General features: G+C 36.5%; 1 protein-coding gene across 3 annotated transcripts in view; it reads right to left on the minus strand.

Moving 5' to 3' along the window:
- The window catches only part of LOC149779392 (integrin alpha-PS2-like), a 305,876-nt gene that overhangs the window by 151,720 nt on the left and 129,664 nt on the right, over positions 1 to 24,492 (minus strand). For all 3 annotated transcript variants that reach the window (XR_016415642.1, XM_089940054.1, XM_089940053.1), the window contains exons 9-10: positions 12,079 to 12,122; positions 5,518 to 5,571 (exon numbers count right to left, since the gene is read on the minus strand). Coding sequence is in view for 2 of the 3 variants with exons in the window: in XM_089940054.1 (XP_089796180.1) it covers positions 5,518 to 5,571; positions 12,079 to 12,122 (98 nt within the window). In the remaining variant the exon portion in view is untranslated. The remainder of the gene's footprint in view (positions 1 to 5,517; positions 5,572 to 12,078; positions 12,123 to 24,492) is intronic.

The following is a 24,492-nucleotide window of genomic DNA, read 5'->3' on the forward strand; positions in this document are numbered from 1 at the left end:
ATGTATGATACTCTATGCTATGTATGGTACTCTCTGTTAGGTTAAGGTACTCTAAATGTTATTATGGTACTCCATGTTATGTATTGTATTGTCTATGTTATGTATGGTACTCTCAATGCCTCAAGTGGTTGCACTGAGTGGTGAGATAATGAAAATGCAGAATCTAATCTGAATAAATATCTTTGTTACTATGGCAGTCTAATGTAATCATCACTCCTTACATAATAGCTGTTACTCCGATATTTGTCTAAGCGCTGTGATTAACTATGTCATAAATTAGCACAGACACACATCTATACAGATTTCCTTCTCAGTCTGTTTACAAGATATGTCTTGCAGACATCTTAATCTAACTGCAAGTATCATTGACAAGTATTGTTTTTCTTTTACCAGTGATAGCTTTGTCTATTCCAATACCTTATTTGCTTATGTAACATGTACCAAGCTTCCCAACAATTGTAAACACAGATCTGCCATCACCTAATACAATGATGAATCAGAATGTATCCTTGTAACTTAAAATGATAACCAACATAACAGATAATGATATGCTTGGGTAAATCTGGGTCTGTGTTGTTTGCCTTAAATCATATATACAATTAACATAATAGACCATGGTCTGTTATGGACATTATGTGATGGCAGATATACTGGGGCATTATGTGATGGCAGATCTGGGTCCATGGTGCATTATGTGATGGCAGATCTGGGTCTAGGGGGCATTATGTGATGGCAGATATATACTGGGGCATTATGTGATAGCAGATCTGGGTCTATGGTGCATTATATGATGGCAGATCTGGGTCTATGGGGCATTATGTGATGGCAGATCTGGATCTATGGTGCATTATATGATGGCAGATCTGGATCTATGGGGCATTATATGATGGCAGATCTGGGTCTATGCTGTTTGCAGTTTGGTGCATATTACAGACAGGTAAAACCAGTTTTCTGCCAAATTTAGAACATGAACCTCATTTAAAATATTTCCGGCTTTGGAGGAAAGTTTACCTCTGAAAATAATCCAGATTAGACAGTTTACAATATATTAAACCAGGAAAAAGTCAAACATCCAATAAACTAGCTGAAGAAATGCATACATGCAATTACCATAACCATCTGTAAATATGCATTTTAATTAGAGTTTCTGGGTTTCTGCAACTTTACAAGTACACTTGACAGGAAATGAGAAACTGAATTGATGCTGTTTGCAATTTACTATGACTAATACCTCAAATAATTATCTCTATAACTGCTTCAAGTTTGAAAAGTTTTAAAAGCACTCATAAACAGTTGATAAAACCTATTATTCCAAATAAGGTATACATCTAAGGAGACTCACTCTGATCCAACCTAGAGAAAACTACCAGCTTAACAATTAATCCAATGAACCTCACTCTAACCCAGCATAGTTAAAAATTCCATCTAAATGATGTCAATACACAAAAATACATTTTGTGTGTTGTTCTGAGTTAATGATAGAACAAATTTCATGGATCTAATTGCAAATGTGGTTTGATATTTATTATATACCTTATTTGTACTAACTTTGCATATTTTTTTAAAATTCAAAACAACATTCATAGGACTATGCCTGCACAGAGAGTCAGTAGAAACACCCGTATAGCTCCAGTCTGCACATATAATAAGGAAATCTGAACTCAACAGCTGTATGCATGCTATACCAAAGGAGCAATGTTAAATATATACACTGTACATATATGAACTGCTTACAGCTGTATGAATGCTGAACCAAAGAAGTAACATTAAATTCATATACTGTACATGTATGAACTGCTTACAGCTGTATGAATGCTGTACCAAAGAAGTAACATTAAATTCATACACTGTACATATATGAACTGCTTACAGCTGTATGAATGCTGTACCAAAGAAGTAACATTAAATTCATACACTGTACATATATGAACTGCTTACAGCTGTATGAATGCTGTACCAAAGAAGTAACATTAAATTCATACACTGTACATATGTGAACTGCTTACAGCTATACGAATGCTTTACTGAAATAGTAATATTAAATTCATACACAGTACATATATGAACTGCTTACAGCTGTATGAATGCTGCACCAAAGGAGTATTAAACTCATACACTGTATGTATATGAACTGCTTACAGCTGTATGTATTCTACATGGGAGAGAAAACTTTACTGGTAAATGTGTATGCATATACCTTAAATATCTGAGCTTATGGCAGGTGTAACATTAAACATGTGAAATGCTTATATTTCTATGAATGTTATATGGGAAAAGTAACATTAAATGCAGAAGCCAAATATATGTTAACTGCATACATCTGTATGAATGCTATACTAGAAGTATATCATTAAATGTGTACTGGTGAACTGAAAACATGTTTATATATGCTATACTAGAAGTATATCATTAAATGTGTACTGGTGAACTGCATACATCTGTATGAATGCTATACAAAAAGTATATCATTAAATGTGTACTGGTGAACAGAAAACATCTGTATAAATGTTATACTAGAAAGTATATCATTAAATTTGTATTGTTGAACTGCCTACATGTGGCTAACTGAAATTGTGTGTAAAAAGAAAAACAGTTGAGTCTTGTTTATCTGGCATCAATGTTTCTCACACTCACCTTTATATGACACTTCTAATGAGAATAATTTCTTCATTAGAGGCATGAGTGTACCTCAAGAGTTCTCACCTACCTGATATCTGCCTAACAAAGAAATGCAAGACCAGTTGGTCAAGAAACCTGGGTCTGAAGGATGATTTCTAGTAAAATTTCACCAAAGCTGGTTGATTCCATATGGTATGCAAACAACCATTCCAAATTTCTCCCGTTTTTTTAAAATCTCCATTCATATCTGATTGCACATCAGCATGACTTGCTCTGTAATGACAGGCCCTGTGCCATATCTGATTGCATGATTTGCTCTGTAATGACAGGCCTTGTGCCATATCTGATGGCATGATTTGCTGTGTAATGACAGGCCCTGTGCCACATCAGATTGCATGATTTGCTCTGTAATGACAGGCCCTGTGCCATATCTAATTGCATGATCTGCTCTGTAATGACAGGCCCTGTGCCATATATGATTGCATGATCTGCTCTGTAATGACAGGCCCTGTGCCATATATGATTGCATGATTTGCTCTGTAATGACAGGCCCTGTGCCACATGATTGCATGATTTGCTCTGTAATGACAGGCCCTGTGCCATATCTGATTGCATGATTTGCTCTGTAATGACAGGCCCTGTGCCATATATGATTGCATGATTTGCTCTGTAATGACAGGCCTTGTGCCATATCTGATTGCATGATTTGCTCTGTAATGACAGGCCCTGTGCCATATATGATTGCATGATTTGCTCTGTAATGACAGGCCCTGTGCCACATCTGATTGCATGATTTGCTCTGTAATGACAGGCCCTGTGCCAGGATGCTTTGTGTTAAAGTTGGTTAAATTCTGTTCAGCACTTTTCTGTTAAATTTGGAAGAAGTTTGTGAAGATAATTCTATTTTTAGTAACCATATTCATGGCAGATAAGTATCATCGGTACAAACTTCAAAGCCCTTTATGCCAGAATTCTTTCTGTAAAATGTGGACATATTCAAAGTGATTTTTTAGAAGTCATTTAAAAATGTTTTCGCGTTTTATTAATGGTGGCCACATTTGATGGCAAACTGACATCATTTGTAAAAAATTTAAAGTCCTACCAGTATACTTTCCATCAAATTCAGCTATTGTTTAGAAAAGTTAGGTAATTGTTTTGTTGCTATTTTCACTAATAGCAGCAATATTTGAAGGTAGATTGACATCACTTGCATATATATGAAGGTCTATATATCAGGGTGCTTTACATCAGGCCTGGTCCAATTTTATTCAGCAGTTTTGGAGAAGTTGTTTTAAAGGTTTTCTAATTTGTTTTAATGGCAGCCATATTTGATGGCAGATTATTACCATTTCTAGAAAACTGAAATGTCTTTTTGCCAAGATGCTTCTCTTCAAATTTGATTAAATTCTATTCTGCAGTCTTGGACAAGTTGTTTAAAGCTGTTTTTATTTTTAGTAACAGTGGCCATAATTAATTGCAGACTGGCACCAAATTTGATAGGTCTTCCATGCCAGGATACATTCCAAACTGAATCAAATTCTGTTCAGAAGTTTTTGAAAAGAAATCATTACAATTATTTATATGGTGAATTGGCTTCATTTTACAAATTGAAATGTTTTGAGCATAAACTGTGCCAAGTTTGGTTGAATTTGGTCTTGTATTCCTTTAAGAAAAAGTTTGAAATAACAACTGTTGTCAGATAACTGACATGTTTATCTATTTTTGACAATAGCGGCAATAATTAAAAGTGGATCACTATCATTTATACTAACTTTAAAAGTATCTTTTGTCAAATTTTATGAAATCCTTTTCAGTGGTATTTTGGGAAATCATTGAAAGATGCTTTTGTACTTTTAGTAATAGCAGCTTCCATATTTGATGGTGAATTAGCATCATCTGTATCAGTCTGCCAGGATGCTCTGTGACAAGTTTGGTTGAAATCTTTCTTTAGAAAAGCTTGATAAAAGCAAGTGCTGAATGCTGGCCTGAGGGACAACTTGACACACAATGGACAAACAAACATACTGTAAGCTGACTTGACCTAACAGCCAGGTGAAATAAACATCATTTATAAATTAGCATCATCTCTAAATGAGAGTTTTATTGGATAAATAATAATTCCCAATAGCCTATTATTTATTAGCCTCATTATGACTCATCAGATAACAAAAATAGCCTCAACAATCCAGACTCACTTGATTCACATGTCTCAGAACCTGAATAACATTTTTTAAGGATAGATTTCTTCATGATTCTTTGAATGGATGTATTAATTCAGATTTATTGTTAATGAAAATCCAAATCAAATGGTATTGGAGCACATGTGTCCATATTAAAGCTTCACTTCACATAAAATTTTGTTCACTTAATGAGCAACTGAAAAACCTATTATAATCTCTGTCAAAGATCCAGAAGAGATATACAGTGCACTCTGTATGATCCAGTTATAAATGCAGACAAAAAGTCTTGGCTGGATGATACAAGACACTGGAAAAATCAGTGTTCATATCCATTAACAAAAGGTCTACAATGAACTAAATTTTGTGATTGCAATGAGCAGGGATTAGCATTAGTCACAATGGGCAGTGGTCACAATAGGCAGGCATGTGCAGTGGTCACAATAGACAGGAATTAGCAGTGGTCACAATGGGCAGTGATCAGCGGTAGTCACAATGGGCAACCATCTGCAGTGGTTATAATGGGCAGGCATCTGTGGTGGTTATAATGGGCAGGGATCTACAGTGGTCACAATGGGTAGGGATCTTCAATGATCACAATGGGCAGGGATTCTCCAGTGGTCACAATAGGCAGGGATCAAAAGTGATCATAGACTTAATTATGTAGGTTCTAACAAATGATGATAGTAATTCATAGTACTTTTGCTACATGTTTACCAACCTGATCTCCAGTAATGAAAGCAATTTCTGTCAGATTTTGTGTAAACATGATAACCTGAAAAGAAAAAAAATTAGGAATATTATAAAGGTATTGCATCTACTATTAAAATGAATAAATACCATATGTGTATTGCACCTACTATGAAAATGAATAAATACCACATGTGAATTGCACTTACTATCAAAGTGAATAAATACCATATGTGTATTGCACCTACTATTAAAATGAATAGATACCATATATGTATTGCACCTAGTATTAAAATGAATAAATACCATATGTGTATTGCAATTAAAATGAATAAATACCATATGTGTATTGCACCTACTATTAAAATGAATAAATACCATATGTGTATTGCACCTACTATTAAAATGAATAAATACTATATGTGTAATGCACATACTATTAAAATGAATAAATACCATATGTGTATTGCACCTACTATTAAAATGAATAAATACCATATGTGTATTGCACCTACTATTAAAATGAAATACCATATGTGTATTGCACCTGCTATTAAAATGAATAAGTAACATATGTGTATTGCACCTATTATCAAAATGAATAAGTAACATATGTGTACTGTAACTACTATTAAAACTAATAAATACCATATGTGTATTGCACCTACCATTAAAATGAATAAATACCATATGTGTATTGCATCTACTATTAAAATGAAATACCATATGTGTATTGCACCTGCTATTAAAATGAAAAAGTACCACATGTGTATTGCACCTACTGATAAAATGAATAAATACCATACGTGTACTGCAACCATCAAAATTAATTAATTTAAACTGAGTATCAAAATCAGCATCCAACTGAAAATTCTTTTTTTTCTTCATGTGTATCAATGTTTATGGTTTTGCAGAAATACCATTTTTCCTTGGTACATTCATGCTTTTGGGAAAGGGTCCTATTGTTTACACAGGATGAATTATATTGTTTCCATTTAAGGGTCCCTACTGTTTCCACAAAATAATCTTTGTACCATGTGGTCTCAAATTTACAATTTGCAGAAACAACAAAACACAAATTGGTAATCCCCTGCCCTCCAATTTTTTTACAAATTAATTAAAAGTATCTGGATATTTATGTTTTTCTCTCACTGTTGTATATGTGTATGATATAGTTTGCACATGTAACAAAACTGTGACTGCTCCAGTGGCTTAAGTGGTTAGAGCATCTGTCTTGGATGCAGGAGGTCACAGGTTCAAACCCCAGCCAAGTTATACCAAAGACTTATAAAAATGGTACTAGCAGCTGCCTTGTTTGGCACTCAGCATTAAGAAAATAGTGTTAGGACTGGTTGACCTGGTGTCATGATAATGTGACTGGGTGAGACATCATGCTACATGTATGTGGCATGTTGCCCCAGTGCTAGACATCACTATAAGCTGCCACACTGCAGATAATGTAGTTATATGACTGAAAAATTGTTCAAGCTGTGTTAAAAATCCAAATCACACACACACAAAGCCATGTGGATAAGCTTTGACCAATATGAGTGACACTATAAAGATGATGTCACTATTTTTATGACACCATGAACATCTCCACTGTTATATGTATTTGAACATGACAGAGATAGATTTTGCTGATCTGAAGCTATAATCTTCATTAACAACAAATACCTTGTTGGAAACTATACTCTTTAAGCTCAATCCAATGATATAAAAAGGTACAGAAATATTCTATATTTCTACTGCTATATTCAGGCCAATGATCTAAAATGTAATGATACCTTACTACCATGTATAATCGCTTACAAGTTGAGTCCATCTGCAAACTGCACAGATTGACTGACTGCACAGACCCAGATCTGCACAGACCCAAATCTGCACAGACTGACTGACTGCACATACCCAAATCTGCACAGACTGCAAACTGCACAGATTGACTGACTGCACAGACCCAGATCTGCACAGACAGACTGCACAGATTGGCTGACTGCACAGACCCAGATCTGCAAAGACTGACTGACTGCACAGACCCAGATCTGCACAGATTGGCTGACTGCACAGACCCAGATCTGCAAAGACTGACTGACTGCACAGACCCAGATCTGCACAGACTGACTGACTGCATAGACCCAAATGTGCACAGACTGCAAAGTGCACAGACCCAGATCTGCATAGATTGATCGACTACACAGATTGACTGACTGCACAGACCCAGATCTACACAGACTGACTGACTGCACAGACTGACTGACTGACTGCACAGACCCAGATCTGCACAGATTGACTGACTGCACAGACCCAAATCTGCACAGACTGACTGACTTCACTCACCCACATCTGCACAGACTGACTGACTTCACAGACCCAGATAAGCACAGATTGACTGACTTCACAGACCCAGATCTGCACAGACTGACTGATTGCACAGACCAAGATCTGCACAGATTGACTGACTGCACAGATCCAAATCTGCACAGACCCAGATCTGCACAGACTGATTGACTGCAGACCCAGATCTACCCTCACCCACATCTGCACAGACTGATTGACTTCACAGACCCAGATATGCACAGACTGAATGACTTCAGACCCAGATATGCACAGACTGACTGACTTCACAGACCCAGATCTGCACAGACTGACTGATTGCACAGACCCAGATCTGCACAGATTGACTGACTGCACAGATCCAAATCTGCACAGACTGCAAACTGCACAGACCCAGATCCGCACAGACTGATTGACTGCAGACCCAGATCTACCCTCACCCACATCTGCACAGACTGATTGACTTCACAGACCCAGATATGCACAGACTGAATGACTTCAGACCCAGATATGCACAGACTGACTGACTTCACAGACCCAGATCTGCACAGACTGACTGATTGCACAGACCCAGATCTGCACAGACTGACTGACTTCACAGACTGCAGACTGAACAGATCCACAGACTGCATAGACAAACTGGCTCTGTGCAGTTCATTGGGAGCAATCATTTGAACAAACAGAACAGACCCTGATCTGCTGTCACACTATACAACAGCACATCAGGGTCTATGATTTCTGCAGCTGGGCTCGGCTTATAAGTGAATCCATACAGACTTTTCAAAGTAACAAATGAGAAAAAATACTTGATTGCATATATTAGTTTGGACTAAAAGAATTGGTGGGCCTCAACAAAACCTCATTTCTGAATACAACTTTCTGACCCTTGGGTGTGATTGGTCAATCACACACCTGTGCACATGATAGAGTCATCTACTCTATTGTATCAATGTATGGGCCATGTTTCTTGAATACAAGGAAGAAATAACTCTCAATACAAAACTGAGATGTAATTAGCAACCAGGGAGATAGGGATTTTTCCTGACTAGTTGTGCTTGTAACCCCAAGTAGTTTAATGAGAGCTGGTGATTCTAACAATGCTTTGACTCTATAAAACACCACCTATTTGTTTTCATATTCCTCATATATCAAACTTAATTCCATACCTAAAATCAAATCCATCAGATAAGGTCAAGTCCTAAGTTATTTGATTTTCAAACAAAATTGTACATGATGCCTGCTATACGTGTGACAGATCCAAGACATTAAACCAGTAGATTTACAAATTTCAATTTTTTATCAAAATAAATTGTATTCGTTTTAAGGAGAAAGGAGAACAAGTCATCGTATGTATTCTCTTCAATATATAATAAAACTGCAATTTTTTAAATTTTAATCAGATAATGTTACAATAATAATGAATTAATACCAGTCAGTGTTATCAATTAAATAATAATAATGTAATAACGAGGACTTTGTATGGCGCCTAATCTTTAGAAGCTCTAAGCGCTTTTACAACATTAGAACAACACCTATAAGATAATAAAAAAACATATAATGATATGATTACAAAAACAAACACCATGAAATTAGAAAACATTAAAAAACATGCTGAGAATATTTAAGGTAGGAAACATTATTAGGTCTTTAAGTTTGTTCTTGCAGTTGAAATAAGTAAGTTTTGAGAGCCCTCTTGAATGTGATGACTGTATCTTTGTGTCTAAGTTCAGTGGGCAATTCATTCCACGTTGCTGGGCCCTGGTATGCAAAAGAACGCTGTCCATATGACTTTGTTTTCATAGTGGGAATAATGAGTATATGATTGTCAGAAGAGGAGCGTAAATATCTTGCTGGTGTGTACACATGGATGAGGTCAGATAGGTGTGTTGGACTAGAGTCCATCAGTGAAACATAACACAGAGAAAAAATTTTGTGTTTAATTCTGGATCGAATGGATAGCCAGTGTAGGGTACAGAGCAGCGGGGAGGTGTGCTCTGATCGTGGTACTCTAAGTATGATCCGAGCAGCTGTGTTTTGAACTTTTTGAAGTTTCTGGAGTAGATATTGAGATGAACCAGACAGAACTGAGTTACGATAGTCCAGTCTTGAAAGTACTAATGAACACACAAGTGTTTTAGTGGCATCAACTGAAAGTTATTTGCAAACTGAGCTGATGCGTTTCAGCTCAAGATATGCAGCTTTGCATATGTTCATGACATGTTGGTGCAATGTGAGAGTACTGTCAGAGTAACACCTAGATTTTGTACTGATTGTGTGAATTTAATGTTGGTGCTGCTGATATTTATTGTTTGAGGTAAAGGATGTGAATGAGAAAGTCTTTGTGTTGTGATCAGAATGGCCTCAGTTTTATCATCATTCATCTGCAGCTTGTTGCATGTCATCCATGATTTCATATCAGAAATGCACCTCTTTACACCTTGGATGGTAGCATCAACTTCAGTTGGGTGGCTAGATTTGTGTATTTGGGTGTCATTAGTGTACAATTGGTGAGACACTGGATGATGATATATGACACTTGACAGTGACTGAGTGTACAGAATGAAGAGAACAGGTCCAAGAACAGACCCCTGTGGAACACCACAACATAGATCAACTGGGCTGGAGTGTATTCCTTTTGCAGATACAATTTGTGTCCTCTTAACCAAGTAGGACTTGAACCACAGTAAGGCTGTATCATGAATGCCAAATACGTGTTGGAGATGGTGAAGTAATATATCATGGTCTATTGTGTCAAATGCTGCAGACAAATCAAGGAGGGTGAGGACTGTAATCTTTCCACTATCCAATGCAGAGAGAATGTCATTAACTACTTTTAGAAGAGTAGTTTCAGTACTGTGGCAAGGTACAGGAAATGGTTTATTTATACCAGTTCACGGCAGTTTTTTAAAATAAAATCCACAAGCATTTTTTCTCAAGATACTGACTGGTGACCACTAATATCATACATTGTGAGTATTAAGTTTCAAACTTAACAGGCTATCAATAGTTTTCTGGTCCAGATTTCCCAAGAATCAATTTGTATTTTGCAAAGAATGGAGAATGTCCTCTCTGTATTGTCAATAGAAGTGGCAAATGATAAAACAACCAGACTCTGCCTGCAAAGAAGTTCAAACTCTAGTTTTCCTGTTGCTGGGTTTTTAGGGCTGCTTTCCAATACATGTCCAAGCTATGTTCACCCTGAGGAGAAAGTTACTGAGCTGGATTTAAGATGTATTCCTGGGTCTAGTATATCTTAGGCAATGGTTTATTTGGCATTGTGACAAAAATGCAGTTTCCGTATTTTCACATATATGAGCTAGACTTAAATATTTCTCAAAAACATCTTGAACAACACAATAGCACTTAAACAATACAAAAATTCAAAATATTAACTCAAGTTTTTCTGCTGAAATCAGTTTTTGATTGGTCTCTCCTATCTATGTCACCTCTACCAAAGATTAGCTCATTTTTTAATCAAGGACTTTAAAGAAATCTTGGGCCAACCAGGATCCCATTATTATTGACAACATCTCACAGAACATTTTGCATTTGGCTTTAAACTTTCCAGATTACAGCAATAAGGTAATCAATAGACAGCTTGACTCTCTAAGCCAATTACTAAGCCAAACATCATTCTGTTTGGATAGAACACATACAAAATATGGCTTTTTTGCTCTAAATGTTTTCAAAATCTTCAGTAAATCTTCATTATTTCAAAAGCAGTGAATTTCAGCATAAAGCAGTATGTGTAGTATTTAAATGGTATTTTTGTCCACCCACTGATAGAATCATATGTATGTGTACATGATAAAATTTCATTAAATACTCACTTAAACAGAAATATTACCAAACAAAAAGAGAAGAGAAACAAAGTACAGTAGTATAAATGCATGTGAATCATGCTGAGAGCCACATATACCATATATACTTGCTTACAAGTTCAGTCAGTTGCAAACAACATAGACCCTCATCTGCCATCACATAATGAATTCATGGTTGATGTTGTTTTTTCTACTGATTACTCCTAACAAACTGCACAGACCCTGATCTGCCAGAGCATTATAGGATGGCAGATCTGGATTAGTTCAGTTTGCAATTGGATATTACTTACAAGTGAGTATATATTGTATCACCTTGTTAAGATGCAGTTTTATAACAAAAAACACAGTGTCTACTTTGTTGTCAATTTCAATTTCTGATTTTTGCTTTTAAATAAAAAAGAAATAGAAAAATAATGACTAGTAACTAACTGACTCACCTTCCCAAGCAAATACTCTGCCCTGGGTCTTCCAACAGCATAATCTAAAATTTAAAACAAAACACTTTATCAAAACCTGACACTTAAATGTCTTCAAAGAGTGGTTGTAGATCTGAGGTACAACTTACTGCCATACAGACATAACAATCTCATGAATAATACCTGGATAATGATGTACTGGCCTAATTGAGATAGTAAAAGTCTGGCATTGTCAAATGTACTGAAGAGACAAGAAAATAAAAAGAAAGGAGCATTTGGCACCATTTTAAAGTGACCATATTCATGCTGGGAAAAGAGAACTGATACCAAACATAACATTGAATATCAATTGTTTTCAATGAGATATGACTCATCGCAACAGATCAAGAGCTTTTGGTTTTTGAAGGGAGTGGAATGCTTTATTTTGCTTACATTTCCATTCCTGTATGAACTGAAAAAGTGTAAATTCTTCAAAATAGTACATATGTGTTTATCCTTATATTATCACAAATCTTACAAGAAAACATCCAAAGTTTCAGTAAAGGAGGACATTTCTCCTTGAATGTAACTGTAATAATACCATTCCTCAGCACTAAGTCTTTAATCAATAAAACATTATTCTTGAACAAAGAATGACAACCACACATTTTATCTAGTACATGTACATCAGCAGCAGAGAGGCAGAACAGACCAAACATTCAAGACCTTACTTCATGAAAATAAGACCACAGAGCATAATCTTCAGAAGCTCTAAGCGCTTTACAAAACACCTATAACATAAAAAACATATATAATGATGTGATTACAAAAAACAAACACCATGAAATTAAAAAACATAAACATGCTGAAAATATTTAAGGTAGGAAGCATTATTAGGTGTTTAAGTCTGTTCTTGCAGTCAAAAAAGGTGAATTTTAAGAGTACTCTTGAATGAGATCACTGTGCTTATGGATCTAAGTTCAGTGGGCAATTCATTCCACGTTGCTCGGCCCTGGTATGTGAAAGAACATTGTCCATATGACTTCATTTTCATAGTGGGAATAATGAGAATACAATTGTCAGAAGAGGAGCGTAAGTATCTTGCTGGTGTGTACACATGGGTGAGGTCGGATAGGTATGTTGGACTGGAGTCCATCAGTGAAACATAGCACAGAGAACAAATTTTGTGTTTGATTCTAGATCGAATGGATAGCCACTGTAGGGAACAGAGCAGGGGGAGGAATGCTCTGATCATAGTACTCTAAGGATGATCTGAGCAGCTGTGTTTTGAACTTTCTGAAATAGATACTGAGATGAACCAGACATAATAGTCCTGAATATTGCAAGTACTAATGAATACACAAGTATGTTAGTGGCATCAGTTGAAAGATTTTTGCGAATGGAGCTGATGCATCTCAGCTCAAGATATGCAGCTTTACATATGTTCATGACATGTTGGTGCAATGTGAGAGTACTGTCAAGAATAACACCTAGGTTTCATACAGACGGTGTGAATTTAATGTTGGTGTTGCTGATATTTATTGTTTCAGATAAAGGATGTGAAGGAGAAAGTCTTTGTGTTGTGCTCAAAATGGCTTCAGTTTTATCATCATTCATCTGCAGCTTGTTACATGTCATCCATGATTTCACATCAGAAATGCACCTCTCTACACCTTGGATGGTAACATCAACTTCAGTTGGGTGGCTAGATTTTTATATTTGGGTGTCATCATCGTACAATTGGTGAGACACTGGATACTGATCTATGACACTTGAGTGTACAGAATGAAGAGAATGTGTCCAAGAACAGACCCCTGTGGAACACTACAACATAGATCAACTGGGCTGGAGTGTATTCCATTTGCAGACACAATTTGTGTCCTGTTGACCAAGTGACTTGAACCACAGTAAGGCTGTATCATTAATGCCAAAAACATGCTGTAGATGTGAAGTAATATAGCATGGTCTATTGTGTCAAATGCTGCAGACAAATCAAGGAGGATGAGGAATGTAATCTTTGCACTATCCAAAGCAGAGAGAAGGTCATTAACTACTTTTAGAAGAGTAGTTTCAGTACTGTGGCAAGGGCAATATGCAGATTGTACATGGCTAAAAAGACTGTTTGAATTGAGATGAGATTCAAGTTGGGATAGAACAACTTTTTCTAAGATTTTTTATATGAATGAGAGATTAGAAACTCAGCAGTAGTTCTTTAAATCATTATGGTCAAGTGTTGGTTTCTTCAGCAGAGGCTTTACAATGGCAGTTTTGAAAAATGATGGGAATTCCCCGAATGGGAGAGAGGTATTTATAACATCAGTTAGTGATGGCAATATTAGATCTAAGCACCCAAGCAGCAATGATGTCAGAATCGGATCAAGTTCCCACGACTTTGGTGCACTCATCATCACAATTGTATGTACTAAATCCATAGAGACAGGTTCAAATGCTGCTAATGGTTACCGCTGAAAATCTGTATCGCAACTGTATGGTGATGACAAATCAATTGAAATTGTGTTGTCAAGCTTATCTCTAATGGTTTGTACTTTGTCATGGAATAAATTTGCAAACAGGTCCGGAAGGTTGACTGGAGAGATGGTAGTTGGAAGTGGTGTATATTTGTTCCTTGACATGATCTTGTTACTTGATCAAGGAAAGTTCCAACTCTAAAGAGCTCTTCGAGATTACTAATCTCAAAGAGCTCCTTGCAGCTGGAACTTTCTGTGATCTTAGTACTGTAGTGGGCTGATTTCACTGCATGGACTATGTTTGTGACATTCTTCTTAGCGGCTTCACGAATTTGCTTATGAATAGTGAGTCTGGTAGAAAGCCAAAGCCTCTCAGCTTTATGGTGGTCTCTTTTAGCAAAATTTGTGGTGGTCTCTTTAAAAAAATGTTGGCAGTCTCTTTTAACAAAATTTGCCATACAAGTTCAGGGAGGTAGAGGACAGAGACAAAAATATTCAGTCAAAATAAGGCTTACAACAAAGTTGCCTGTACAAGATGGGGGGAGGGGCTGAAGCAAGGGACACAGACCACTTTGCTGTAGGATTCATAAAAAATAACACTTTTGGAAAGTGCTTGTGAAAAATGTGACCCAAAAAATTGGGGGTGAATCAACATTTTTAAATGAACGTTCTCACTGGGGTAGCGCTGACAGAGATTGCTCAACCAAAGATTTTATGGAGACCAATGTGATATCATGTTCTTGGATCATGTAAAATGATTGCAATGAATCCATGTGCAGTTCTCTAAGCATGTGCAAAGAAGTTTCTAAATCTAACCATATCCATGTCACCAGATCAATGAGTCTGATGAATATTTTGCTGCGTATGTGTATCAAAATGCCATTAAAGATGACCAAAAGATTGCATTTATCTCTGATCACTTTAGGGATCTGAATGTATCACTATGTCATGTAAATGAAGTCCGTGTTTTATGTCTACCTCATGAGAATATTCTGACTGGATTTGCTTGTTTGACAAGCATAACAACATCGTATAATACTAGATTATTAATACTACCATCAAGATCATCGACTGATGGTGCATCATTAATGTCAGTGATGAATTCAATGGCGTCAATGGTGTTGTTGTTTTCCAAACCTTTTGCATTCTCACTGAATTTCTTAGGAATGTTACAGCATCACTGATCATCCATGGATGGTGCCACTAAATAAAGTTTGTCCCATTTGAGCTATCTCATTATCAGGTCAAGTAACAACTGAATTTTAACAGACCCAGATGGGCCAGTGATAATGGCATCAACAGAGTTTGGCAAAGCTGGATGATGCCTGACTGGTTCCCAATGTCATGTTGCTGAAAAGCCAATCACATTCATGTTGTATAAATTTGATAAGTATCAGTTTATCTTATGTTTGAATCAAAATCATCACTGATACTAGTGGAACAAAAACCATAACGACAAAGAATCGCTGATGGGCACTTACAGGTATGTATAAAAAATACAAATTTGTGACATCTTGCAAGATGTCAAGCAGTGGTGACACTCAGGAAATTACCAGGAACCCCATGGGCTAAGTATCCAGGTGAGAAACATCTTCTGGGATACAATTATTGTGGCCCTGGAACCAGACTTGATATTAGACTCAACAACAAAAAAACCTGGTGAATTTCCAGTGAATGCAATTGATCAAGCATGCCATGTTCATGATGTTGCATATAAAAATCAAGATCTGCAACAGCTACATATTGCAGACATCAAGTTGATTCACATGCTGAAGTCTATAAAAAATAAAAATATAAGGGAGTCACTGGCCAACTGGTTGATAAGATGGGCGATGAGTGGCAAACTAGCAGTGGGGGTCTAGCCCCCTGTAATGGGTAATTAATTGACCCATAATAATAGAATTGATTTATTATAGTCCAAGAGGATACTGGAAATAATGAGCAGCAATTAACAAAGTCACTGATGTAGCAGGTGTCAGGCATGATGCTGCAGCAGATTGGTTGGCCTGACAGACATTAAGGCAAATTTATCTGCTGCCACCTAAAATTAGCACTCATAAAGAAGTTCATCAGGCAGATATTTTGTTTTTCCAAAGTAGACACAAAGATGTGGAACCATTATCGAAAAAACAGCAACTGAAGTTACAGCCACATTTGAATGAATTTATCAATGTGGATCTTTATGATGGCCACAATTGCTACAGGTACATCCTGGTAAAGAATTTCTTGATTCAGTATCATCGCTGAGGCAAGAACATAATGTCCAAATCAGTCATGGACACACAGCAATACATCGTGATCAGGCTATCATTGAGAGATTTAACTGAATACTTGCTGAGCAATTGTTTGGATATCAGTATGCTAAGGAATTACTTTCCAGAGAAATGAGATTTTGTGAATGAGTTGCAAGACTACCAAGCATAATAGCCACATTAAACAACGAAGTCATGCATGGAATTTCTATGAAACCCATAGATGCAATCATGAAGAAACACATACATGGTTAAATGGCACTCTTCCTCACAGAGACCATTACTCAATAAAGTGACGGTCAGGTATTTATATGAAATCCATAGAATCAATTGTGAAGAAACACATACAGGTTAAATGGCACTCTTCCTCACAGAGACCATTATTCGGTGATGGCCAGGTATTTATGCGAACCTGGTGAACTTGAAGGTGGTAAAAAATGAGCAACATATCCTATCTGGAGTGTAACCACACATAAAATTTCCAATGTGGTAAGATATATGGGTAGGCCTACAATCTACTGACTAGATTTGATTGCTCCTCAGCATGGATGAGTCCATGAACAATTACAAGTGATTCCTGAATATACACATCAATGTCTGTTGTCATGGGTCATTAGGATAATATTGCCATGACATTATGGCATTACAATTCATGCAGTGATTGTTTTGTCATTGTTTCAATTCCATGATGAATTCAACATCAAGATCAAGCTCGCATTTATTTTTTGGGTCTTTTTGCTGATAACCAACTAATCTCATTAATTTTCTGAGGTTGATTATTTTCCACAGTATAATCCATCAAGTGTAGTTGAGACATTCTTGTAACTCTCAGTACTGCCAGATACACTAAATTTGACCATTTGATGTGATCATCAACAATCCAAATATTGGTATCTGAGATTGTTACTGCATATCCTTGTGTCCTTCAAGATGGCTGTGCTAAAGCTTTTCAGTGGGGACAAAAAACAATATCATTAAGAACGAGTTTTTGTTTCTCCAGGGATCATGGAATCTCAATGTCAATATCCTGTTGATGGGTATCTGCTGGGTGATAACATAATGAGACTAATACCTCTGGAAATTTCTCCTTATGAGTGTGTGTGTGTGTGTTTTTGATTCTTAACGTAGATTTAACAATTTCTCCTTATTAAATGAGAATAATATATTTTGAAGTGAATCACAAACGATTTACCTGGATGCAACTATCAGATCATTAGGATGCCACAAATCCCAGAAATCATCAAGTGCAGTTTCTGGAATCTCACTATACATCATCTCACATTGAATTTTGTTGGGTTTAAGTCTCATCATTGCTCTTGAATGATTCATTGGTGGCCCTGTGGTCCTCTAACATTTCCTCATAATAATCGACATATTCTTTTAACCAGTCATGTGGCAATTCTCCTGTGAAGGGGAAGGTTGACCATGATCAACACACAGGATAATCACCATTAATTTTGTTGATAACCAATCAAGAAACATTTTAAAAAGTATCTTTAGATACTGTACATATTTCATCCCAGATGATGACCTTAGGAATATGTTTGTCACCAATTCTTTCTGGAGTCCATGTATCACCGCACCATCAAAAGAAACTGTGATAAGTATGAGACTTAATACCTCTCTCTTTGATCTCCCTGGCAAGTTGGTAAGTTGGAGTTAGCACTGTCAGGTTGGTGGGTTTTTTGGATCTAAAAAAATCTTAACACACATGTAGTTTACCAGAACCACCAGGACCATTAAGATGAACTTTTTATGCTGCAATACAGGGTCATTTACTGATGGTGCTGATGATGGTTGTGACAATTATCCATTCTTATAATACTGAGGAAGAGGTTTATAATCTGCCAACTCAGAACAGTTACATATTAGCTCATGTTTTACTCGCCAGTGCCCCCATGGAGCTTTGTCTAAACTTATTAGAAGTTTACCTAGAAAGCCTAAGTTCGACTTGCTGATATAAAATGAATCTTTGGTGACACTAACAGTGTCCTTAGGAAGTCAATTAACCATCTATTACAGATTTATTGATGCATAAGCAAGCATTGAAGATCTCAAATGAGAAAACTGCAGTGAATAATATCATGGTAGCTGATAATAAGACTTAACTTAGTTCCATTTGGTAGTTTTACACTTCCCCTGGTGGCTAATACACCTTTTTTTGCTGTATAAGCAATTATAAAGTCGAGTTCTGCCATGTCATTTATTAATCTTGTACAACGACACTTATTGCCAATTGAGGCTCCCTGTGTAAATTTACCAATAATATTTCTGCCTATGTCTTTTATAAATGATATTTCCTTCTTGTAGCAGCTTTCTTGCTTTGGTAGCCAGACCTCGTATTGTGGCCCATATGAAATGAATGCTTCACTCACTGTCAGTGATAACAATATCTTTGTATCAAGCATATATCTCAATAAGCACTGTTGGAGCCCAACCATGTTTGTGCAGTTGACCATGATATTTATCTCCAAATTTGATTCATTAAAATGATACCAAACCAAGCAGGAATGACCGGATGAACATTCTCAGCAAATTCGAATGATTCAATCTTGGCAAATCCTGTAAGATAAAAATCCGATAATGGACTATTTATCTCAATTCGAGTCATTTCTTGTGATGGATGCCCAAATCTCTCAAAATAAGGCTCACATTCACTCATTCCAAGAAAGCTTCCAGGATAACATCCAACTGTGTCAATTGGGATAACGTCCTTGGAATCATATTAAGTATTCCAGAGATCTTGATGTCCACTTTCAACACACAAGTGTTGAACATCTTTAAGAAATTCTTGGTGTGTTGGTCATCATGAATTTTTCTGCTAGCAAAAGTGAACGACAGATGAGATGGTAAAACAATTATTCAGTAATTCATTTATTAGGTTTGTATCATTTTGTATATTTTAGTGTAACCTGTATCATTTGCTCATGAAGAGATTCCGTTCTCAACATGGTAACACAAATTTATCAAATCCATTGGGGTAGGCCATTGCTGAGACATGACGAGATTTGTCATCTGGTTCACTTTGAAGCAGCCAGATCAACACAGGATCAGTTTTACTGACATTAAAAAATTCTTCAGAAATATCACTGAGGTAAAATCTAACATTTTCTCTGGGCAGAATTATTTTAATGCTCGTGGTCCATGCATGAGTGTTGTGGTCAATTATTATGATCAGGGCACCTCTCATTTGATACTTGTGGGTGTACAAGATCTCAATAGTTATTGTCCTTACTTCTATTGGGAATTTTAACTTTTTGTTCTAACTCAGCAATATCTTTTATTCTGGCCCCATTCTGTCTGACACCTTTGGCCTATTTGTTAATTGTTTTGCATCACAGATCTGTTAAGATTTCCTCATAATGTATTCAAGAAATGTTCTGTAATTCTTTGGGCTATACAGTATAGAATCACATTATTGTTGGTCCTGCTTGCAGTCCATATCAGTAAAAAACTATCAATATTAGCTTCATTTAACAGAAAAATCATGTAAGCAATGACTGTCACAGGATATGATCTTTCAAAATATGGCCTGTTGATACCTGTCAGACCCTTTGTCTAGAATTTTTACCTAATTGACAACAAGCTGGCATTGTTGTGGTTCCCAAACAGGGTCATGTTTGTCACAGATAATCCATATTGTGTCATCATCACCAACATCAGCAATGGTAAATTTGTTTCTAAAAATGTATCTTCATTCATCAAGATAATCAATAATCATCCTTGCACAATGGAAATATTGTCTTGATCAATCTGAAATTTTGACCAAATGTGAGCTGTTTCATCTTGCCTAAACTCCTCCTTGGCCTCACAGATAAAATTGTAAACTGCAAATTTGGTATTATGGGGCATATTTCCTTATCAGTTATTCTGTCATAATTGAACCTAGCCTGGAAAGGCTTGATTATAGCTAATCTTGCAAGCTCCTCATTGGATAAAGTGCTCCTTTTTGTCATTATATAATTAAGGCAAATATATCTTCTAATTAAAGATCACCCTAGATTATTATATAATAATGTCACAAGCAAAAAATAGTTGCAAATGTCTGTTGATTTGATCTGAACCCCCATGTGGAAAATCTTGATATTATGAGTATTGCGGATATCAGTCTGCAAGTGTCCAAAACAGCAGTTTGGGACCAAAACTTTGCATAAAATATGATATCGGCATTAGAGGTAAATCTGAACTTTGTGCTCCTTGTGGTGGCACAAAATACAGAGCTTTGAAGTGGTATTATGATTAAAAAAATGATGGCTGGGTCACTAGTGGTCAGGCTACTAGTAGCCCAATAAAAGATGATAAAGATTATCTCAATAGAAAATCCATGATTATAAACCAATTGTAATCACATTTTTTTCTTAGCAATATGAAATTATTAATTTAGAGAAAAGAAAATATATACATCAATGGGGCAAAGAAATGCTGAAGAATTCAGAAAACATCCCAATTTTGATAATTATGACCTCATAACTGCCTTGGTGTGATTAGACAAGGTCAACTAAAATGACCTCTTGGTTTTGTCATTAATACAAGTTAACACATGATTTGTGCTGGGAGAATAAAGAATCACTCCCACATATTTGTTTATGACTGTTTTAAATGGCTTGATCAATAATGGTCTACATGATGGGCAGTTACACCTGGACAGTATAGTATCTGGATGGCTATACCACTGGATGTCTATACCATTGGATGTCTATACCATCCACTGGTGTATTTGTGTATGACTTTATGCTGATGATGACCCTGACATAGTATTAAGTACATTAAGTACGTCTGGACTGCATATAGGTGGATCTGTCAATATCTGTGTTGATAATGTTGAATATCAGATCAGTATGTTACTAGCAAAACCACTGTATATATTTTTAAAATTCTTTTGGTGGTACCAGTCCATACAAATCAAATTAACAACACTATGTGGATCAACCTCATACACAACCCAGTGAGTACCTGGGCAAGAACTTCCATTGAGATTAATGATGCCAGTTTCAATGTGATTTGGTTGTTTTGGTAATTGATGAGACATGAAAACCCCTTTAAAGTTTTTGATGCTTAATCAATGAGCAGCATCAAGTAAATAAAAGTTCGACATGGGGAGTTTTAGTGAAACATTCCTAGCATTCTTAGACCCCCAAACGTACCATGAAGGGATTGTTCCTGGCAGTTGTAAACCCCATCCCTTTTTTTTTTGAGTTCCAAGACTCTGCCCCTTCACTTTTTCCAAAGCCTTCTCAGAAGAAGTTCCAGCTGCAGGAGTTGTCAATGCTGGTATAGCTGCAACAAATGTAAATATACCACCAGTCCTTGCTAGATCATTAATGGCACCTGCAGAAAGATGAAGTCTAATACCAGTCTTTGATTTCCTGGTGTTATTGAAGTGCCTGAGCTGACATTCTGTCAATGATAATTTATTTGGGCCTTGCAAAGCTGTTAATTTCAGTAAATATTTTTATTCCAAAAATCTTTTCTGATGCTGATTGTAGCTTTTTAATCAGACCAGGTGTTAGAGTAACATAGGCATGTTGATATGATATGATAATATTGTGAATAACAAAATCACATATTATCTATAGATGCATCAGTGACCTCCATTCATTCACCAAAGCCTTCCAGCTGCATTCTGTACAGCAATTGCTCTATAACTACCAGAACCAACCAGTCTATCATTAACAGTAGCTTGCACATGTATATCAATGATATCTAATCAAATCTAGATGTTCCAATGAGAAAAAATAGCTTGGATAGAACGATGAGAAATTGCGATATCTGCAGACCAGTATTATTTTGATCACTCCACATGAATTCCATCAAACTATGACATACCCACTGTTTTGTTTGAAATTCAGTATTGTATCTTTGGATGGTTCCTAGTGTCAGTTTATTCTTAGTGAAATCATAGACACCCTTAAACTGTCAAACGCCATGGGGTTTCTTTCTTGATTTTCCAATACTTGAAATGCAATGAACATGTCATGATGCTGAAATTCCCTGCTGAGCTGCTATCTGCCATGTAAATGAATGTGATGTGTTTGTCATTGTCAACAATGACAGCGTTGACTTACCACCATTATCCATGAAAGAAAGCAGCCATTGTTCTTCAGTGATTGATGGTGTCATCACTGGCATCATTAATGCAAGCTTTGACAGTTCCACTTTACCAGCAGATGCAGCATTATCTTCCCAGACTGCAGGTTGTTGGTTGACTTTTTAACTAGCTCAACCATGTTTGGCTCTAAATATAACTTTTCTTACATGCATGCCAAAGATATGTGATAATGGTATCACACAGTTAAATCTACCATCGGCTTTAACCTATGATCATCGTGCTGTAAATCCCAAGCTGAATTCTGGATTGGTGACTGGGGATATGTCAGAGTCAGTGGCATTGGCATGTTTTCTTGGTCATCTAATGTCAACCACACTAGACCATAATGATTTAAAGAACTACCATCCAGTTTCTAATCTCCCATTCATATAAAAATCTTAGAAAAGGTTGTTCTATTTCAGCTTGTATCTCATCTAAATTCAAACAGTCTTTTTAGCAATGTACAATCTGCATATTGCCCTTGCCACAGTACAAAAACTACTGTTCTAAAAGTAGTTACTGACATTCTCTCTGCTTTGGATAGCGCAAAGATTACAGTCCTCACTCTCCTTGATTTGTCTGCAGCATTTGACAAAATAGACCATGATATATTACTTCACCATCTCCAGCATGTATTTGGCATTCATGATACAGCCTTAATGTGGTTCAAGTCCTACTTGGTCAACAGGACACAAATTATATCTGCAAATGGAATACACTCCAGCCCAGTTAATCTATGTTGTGGTGTTCCACAAGGGTCTGTTCTTGGACCTGTTCTCTTCATTCTATACACTCAGCCACTCTCAAGTGTCATAGATCATCATCCAGTGTCTCACCAATTGTACGCTGATGACACCCAAATATACAAATCTAGCCACCCAACTGAAGTTGATGCTACCATCCAAGGTGTAGAGAGGTGCATCTCTGATGTGAAATCATGGATGACATGTAACAAGCTGCAGATGAATGATGATAAAACTGAGGCCATTCTGATTACAACACAAAAACTTTCTCATTCACATCCTTTACCTCAAACAATAAAAATCAGCAACACCAACATTAAATTCACACCGTCTGTATGAAACCTAGGTGTTACTCTGGACAGTACTCTCACATTGCACCAACATGTCATGAACATATGCATGGCTGCATATCTTGAGCTAAGACACATCAGCTCCAGTCACAAATATCTTTCAGTTGATGCCACAAGAATACTTGTGTGTTCATTAGTACTTTCAAGACTGGACTATTGTAACTCAATTCTCTCTGGTTCATCTCAATATCTACTTCAGAATCTTCAAAAAGTTCAAAACACAGCTGCTCGAATCATGCTTAGAGTACCATGATCAGAGCACACCTCCTCACTGCTCTGTACCCTACACTGGCTATCCATTCGATCTAGAATCAAACACAAAATTTGTTCTCTGTGCTACGTTTCACTGATGGACTCTAGTCCAACATACCTATCCAACCTCACCCATGTGTACACACCAGCAAGATAGTTACGTTCTTCTTCTGACAATTGTATACTCATTATTCCCACTAGACACAAAGACACAGTGATCCCATTCAAGAGTGCTCCTAAAACTCACTTATTTTGACTGCAAGAACAAACTTAAAGACCTACTGTTTCCTACCTTAAATATTT

The sequence above is a fragment of the Sinohyriopsis cumingii genome, chromosome 17 (genome assembly GCF_028554795.1).
Source record: "Sinohyriopsis cumingii isolate HCF-2022 chromosome 17, ASM2855479v2, whole genome shotgun sequence".
In the NCBI taxonomy this organism is placed as follows: Eukaryota; Metazoa; Mollusca; class Bivalvia; order Unionida; family Unionidae; genus Sinohyriopsis; species Sinohyriopsis cumingii.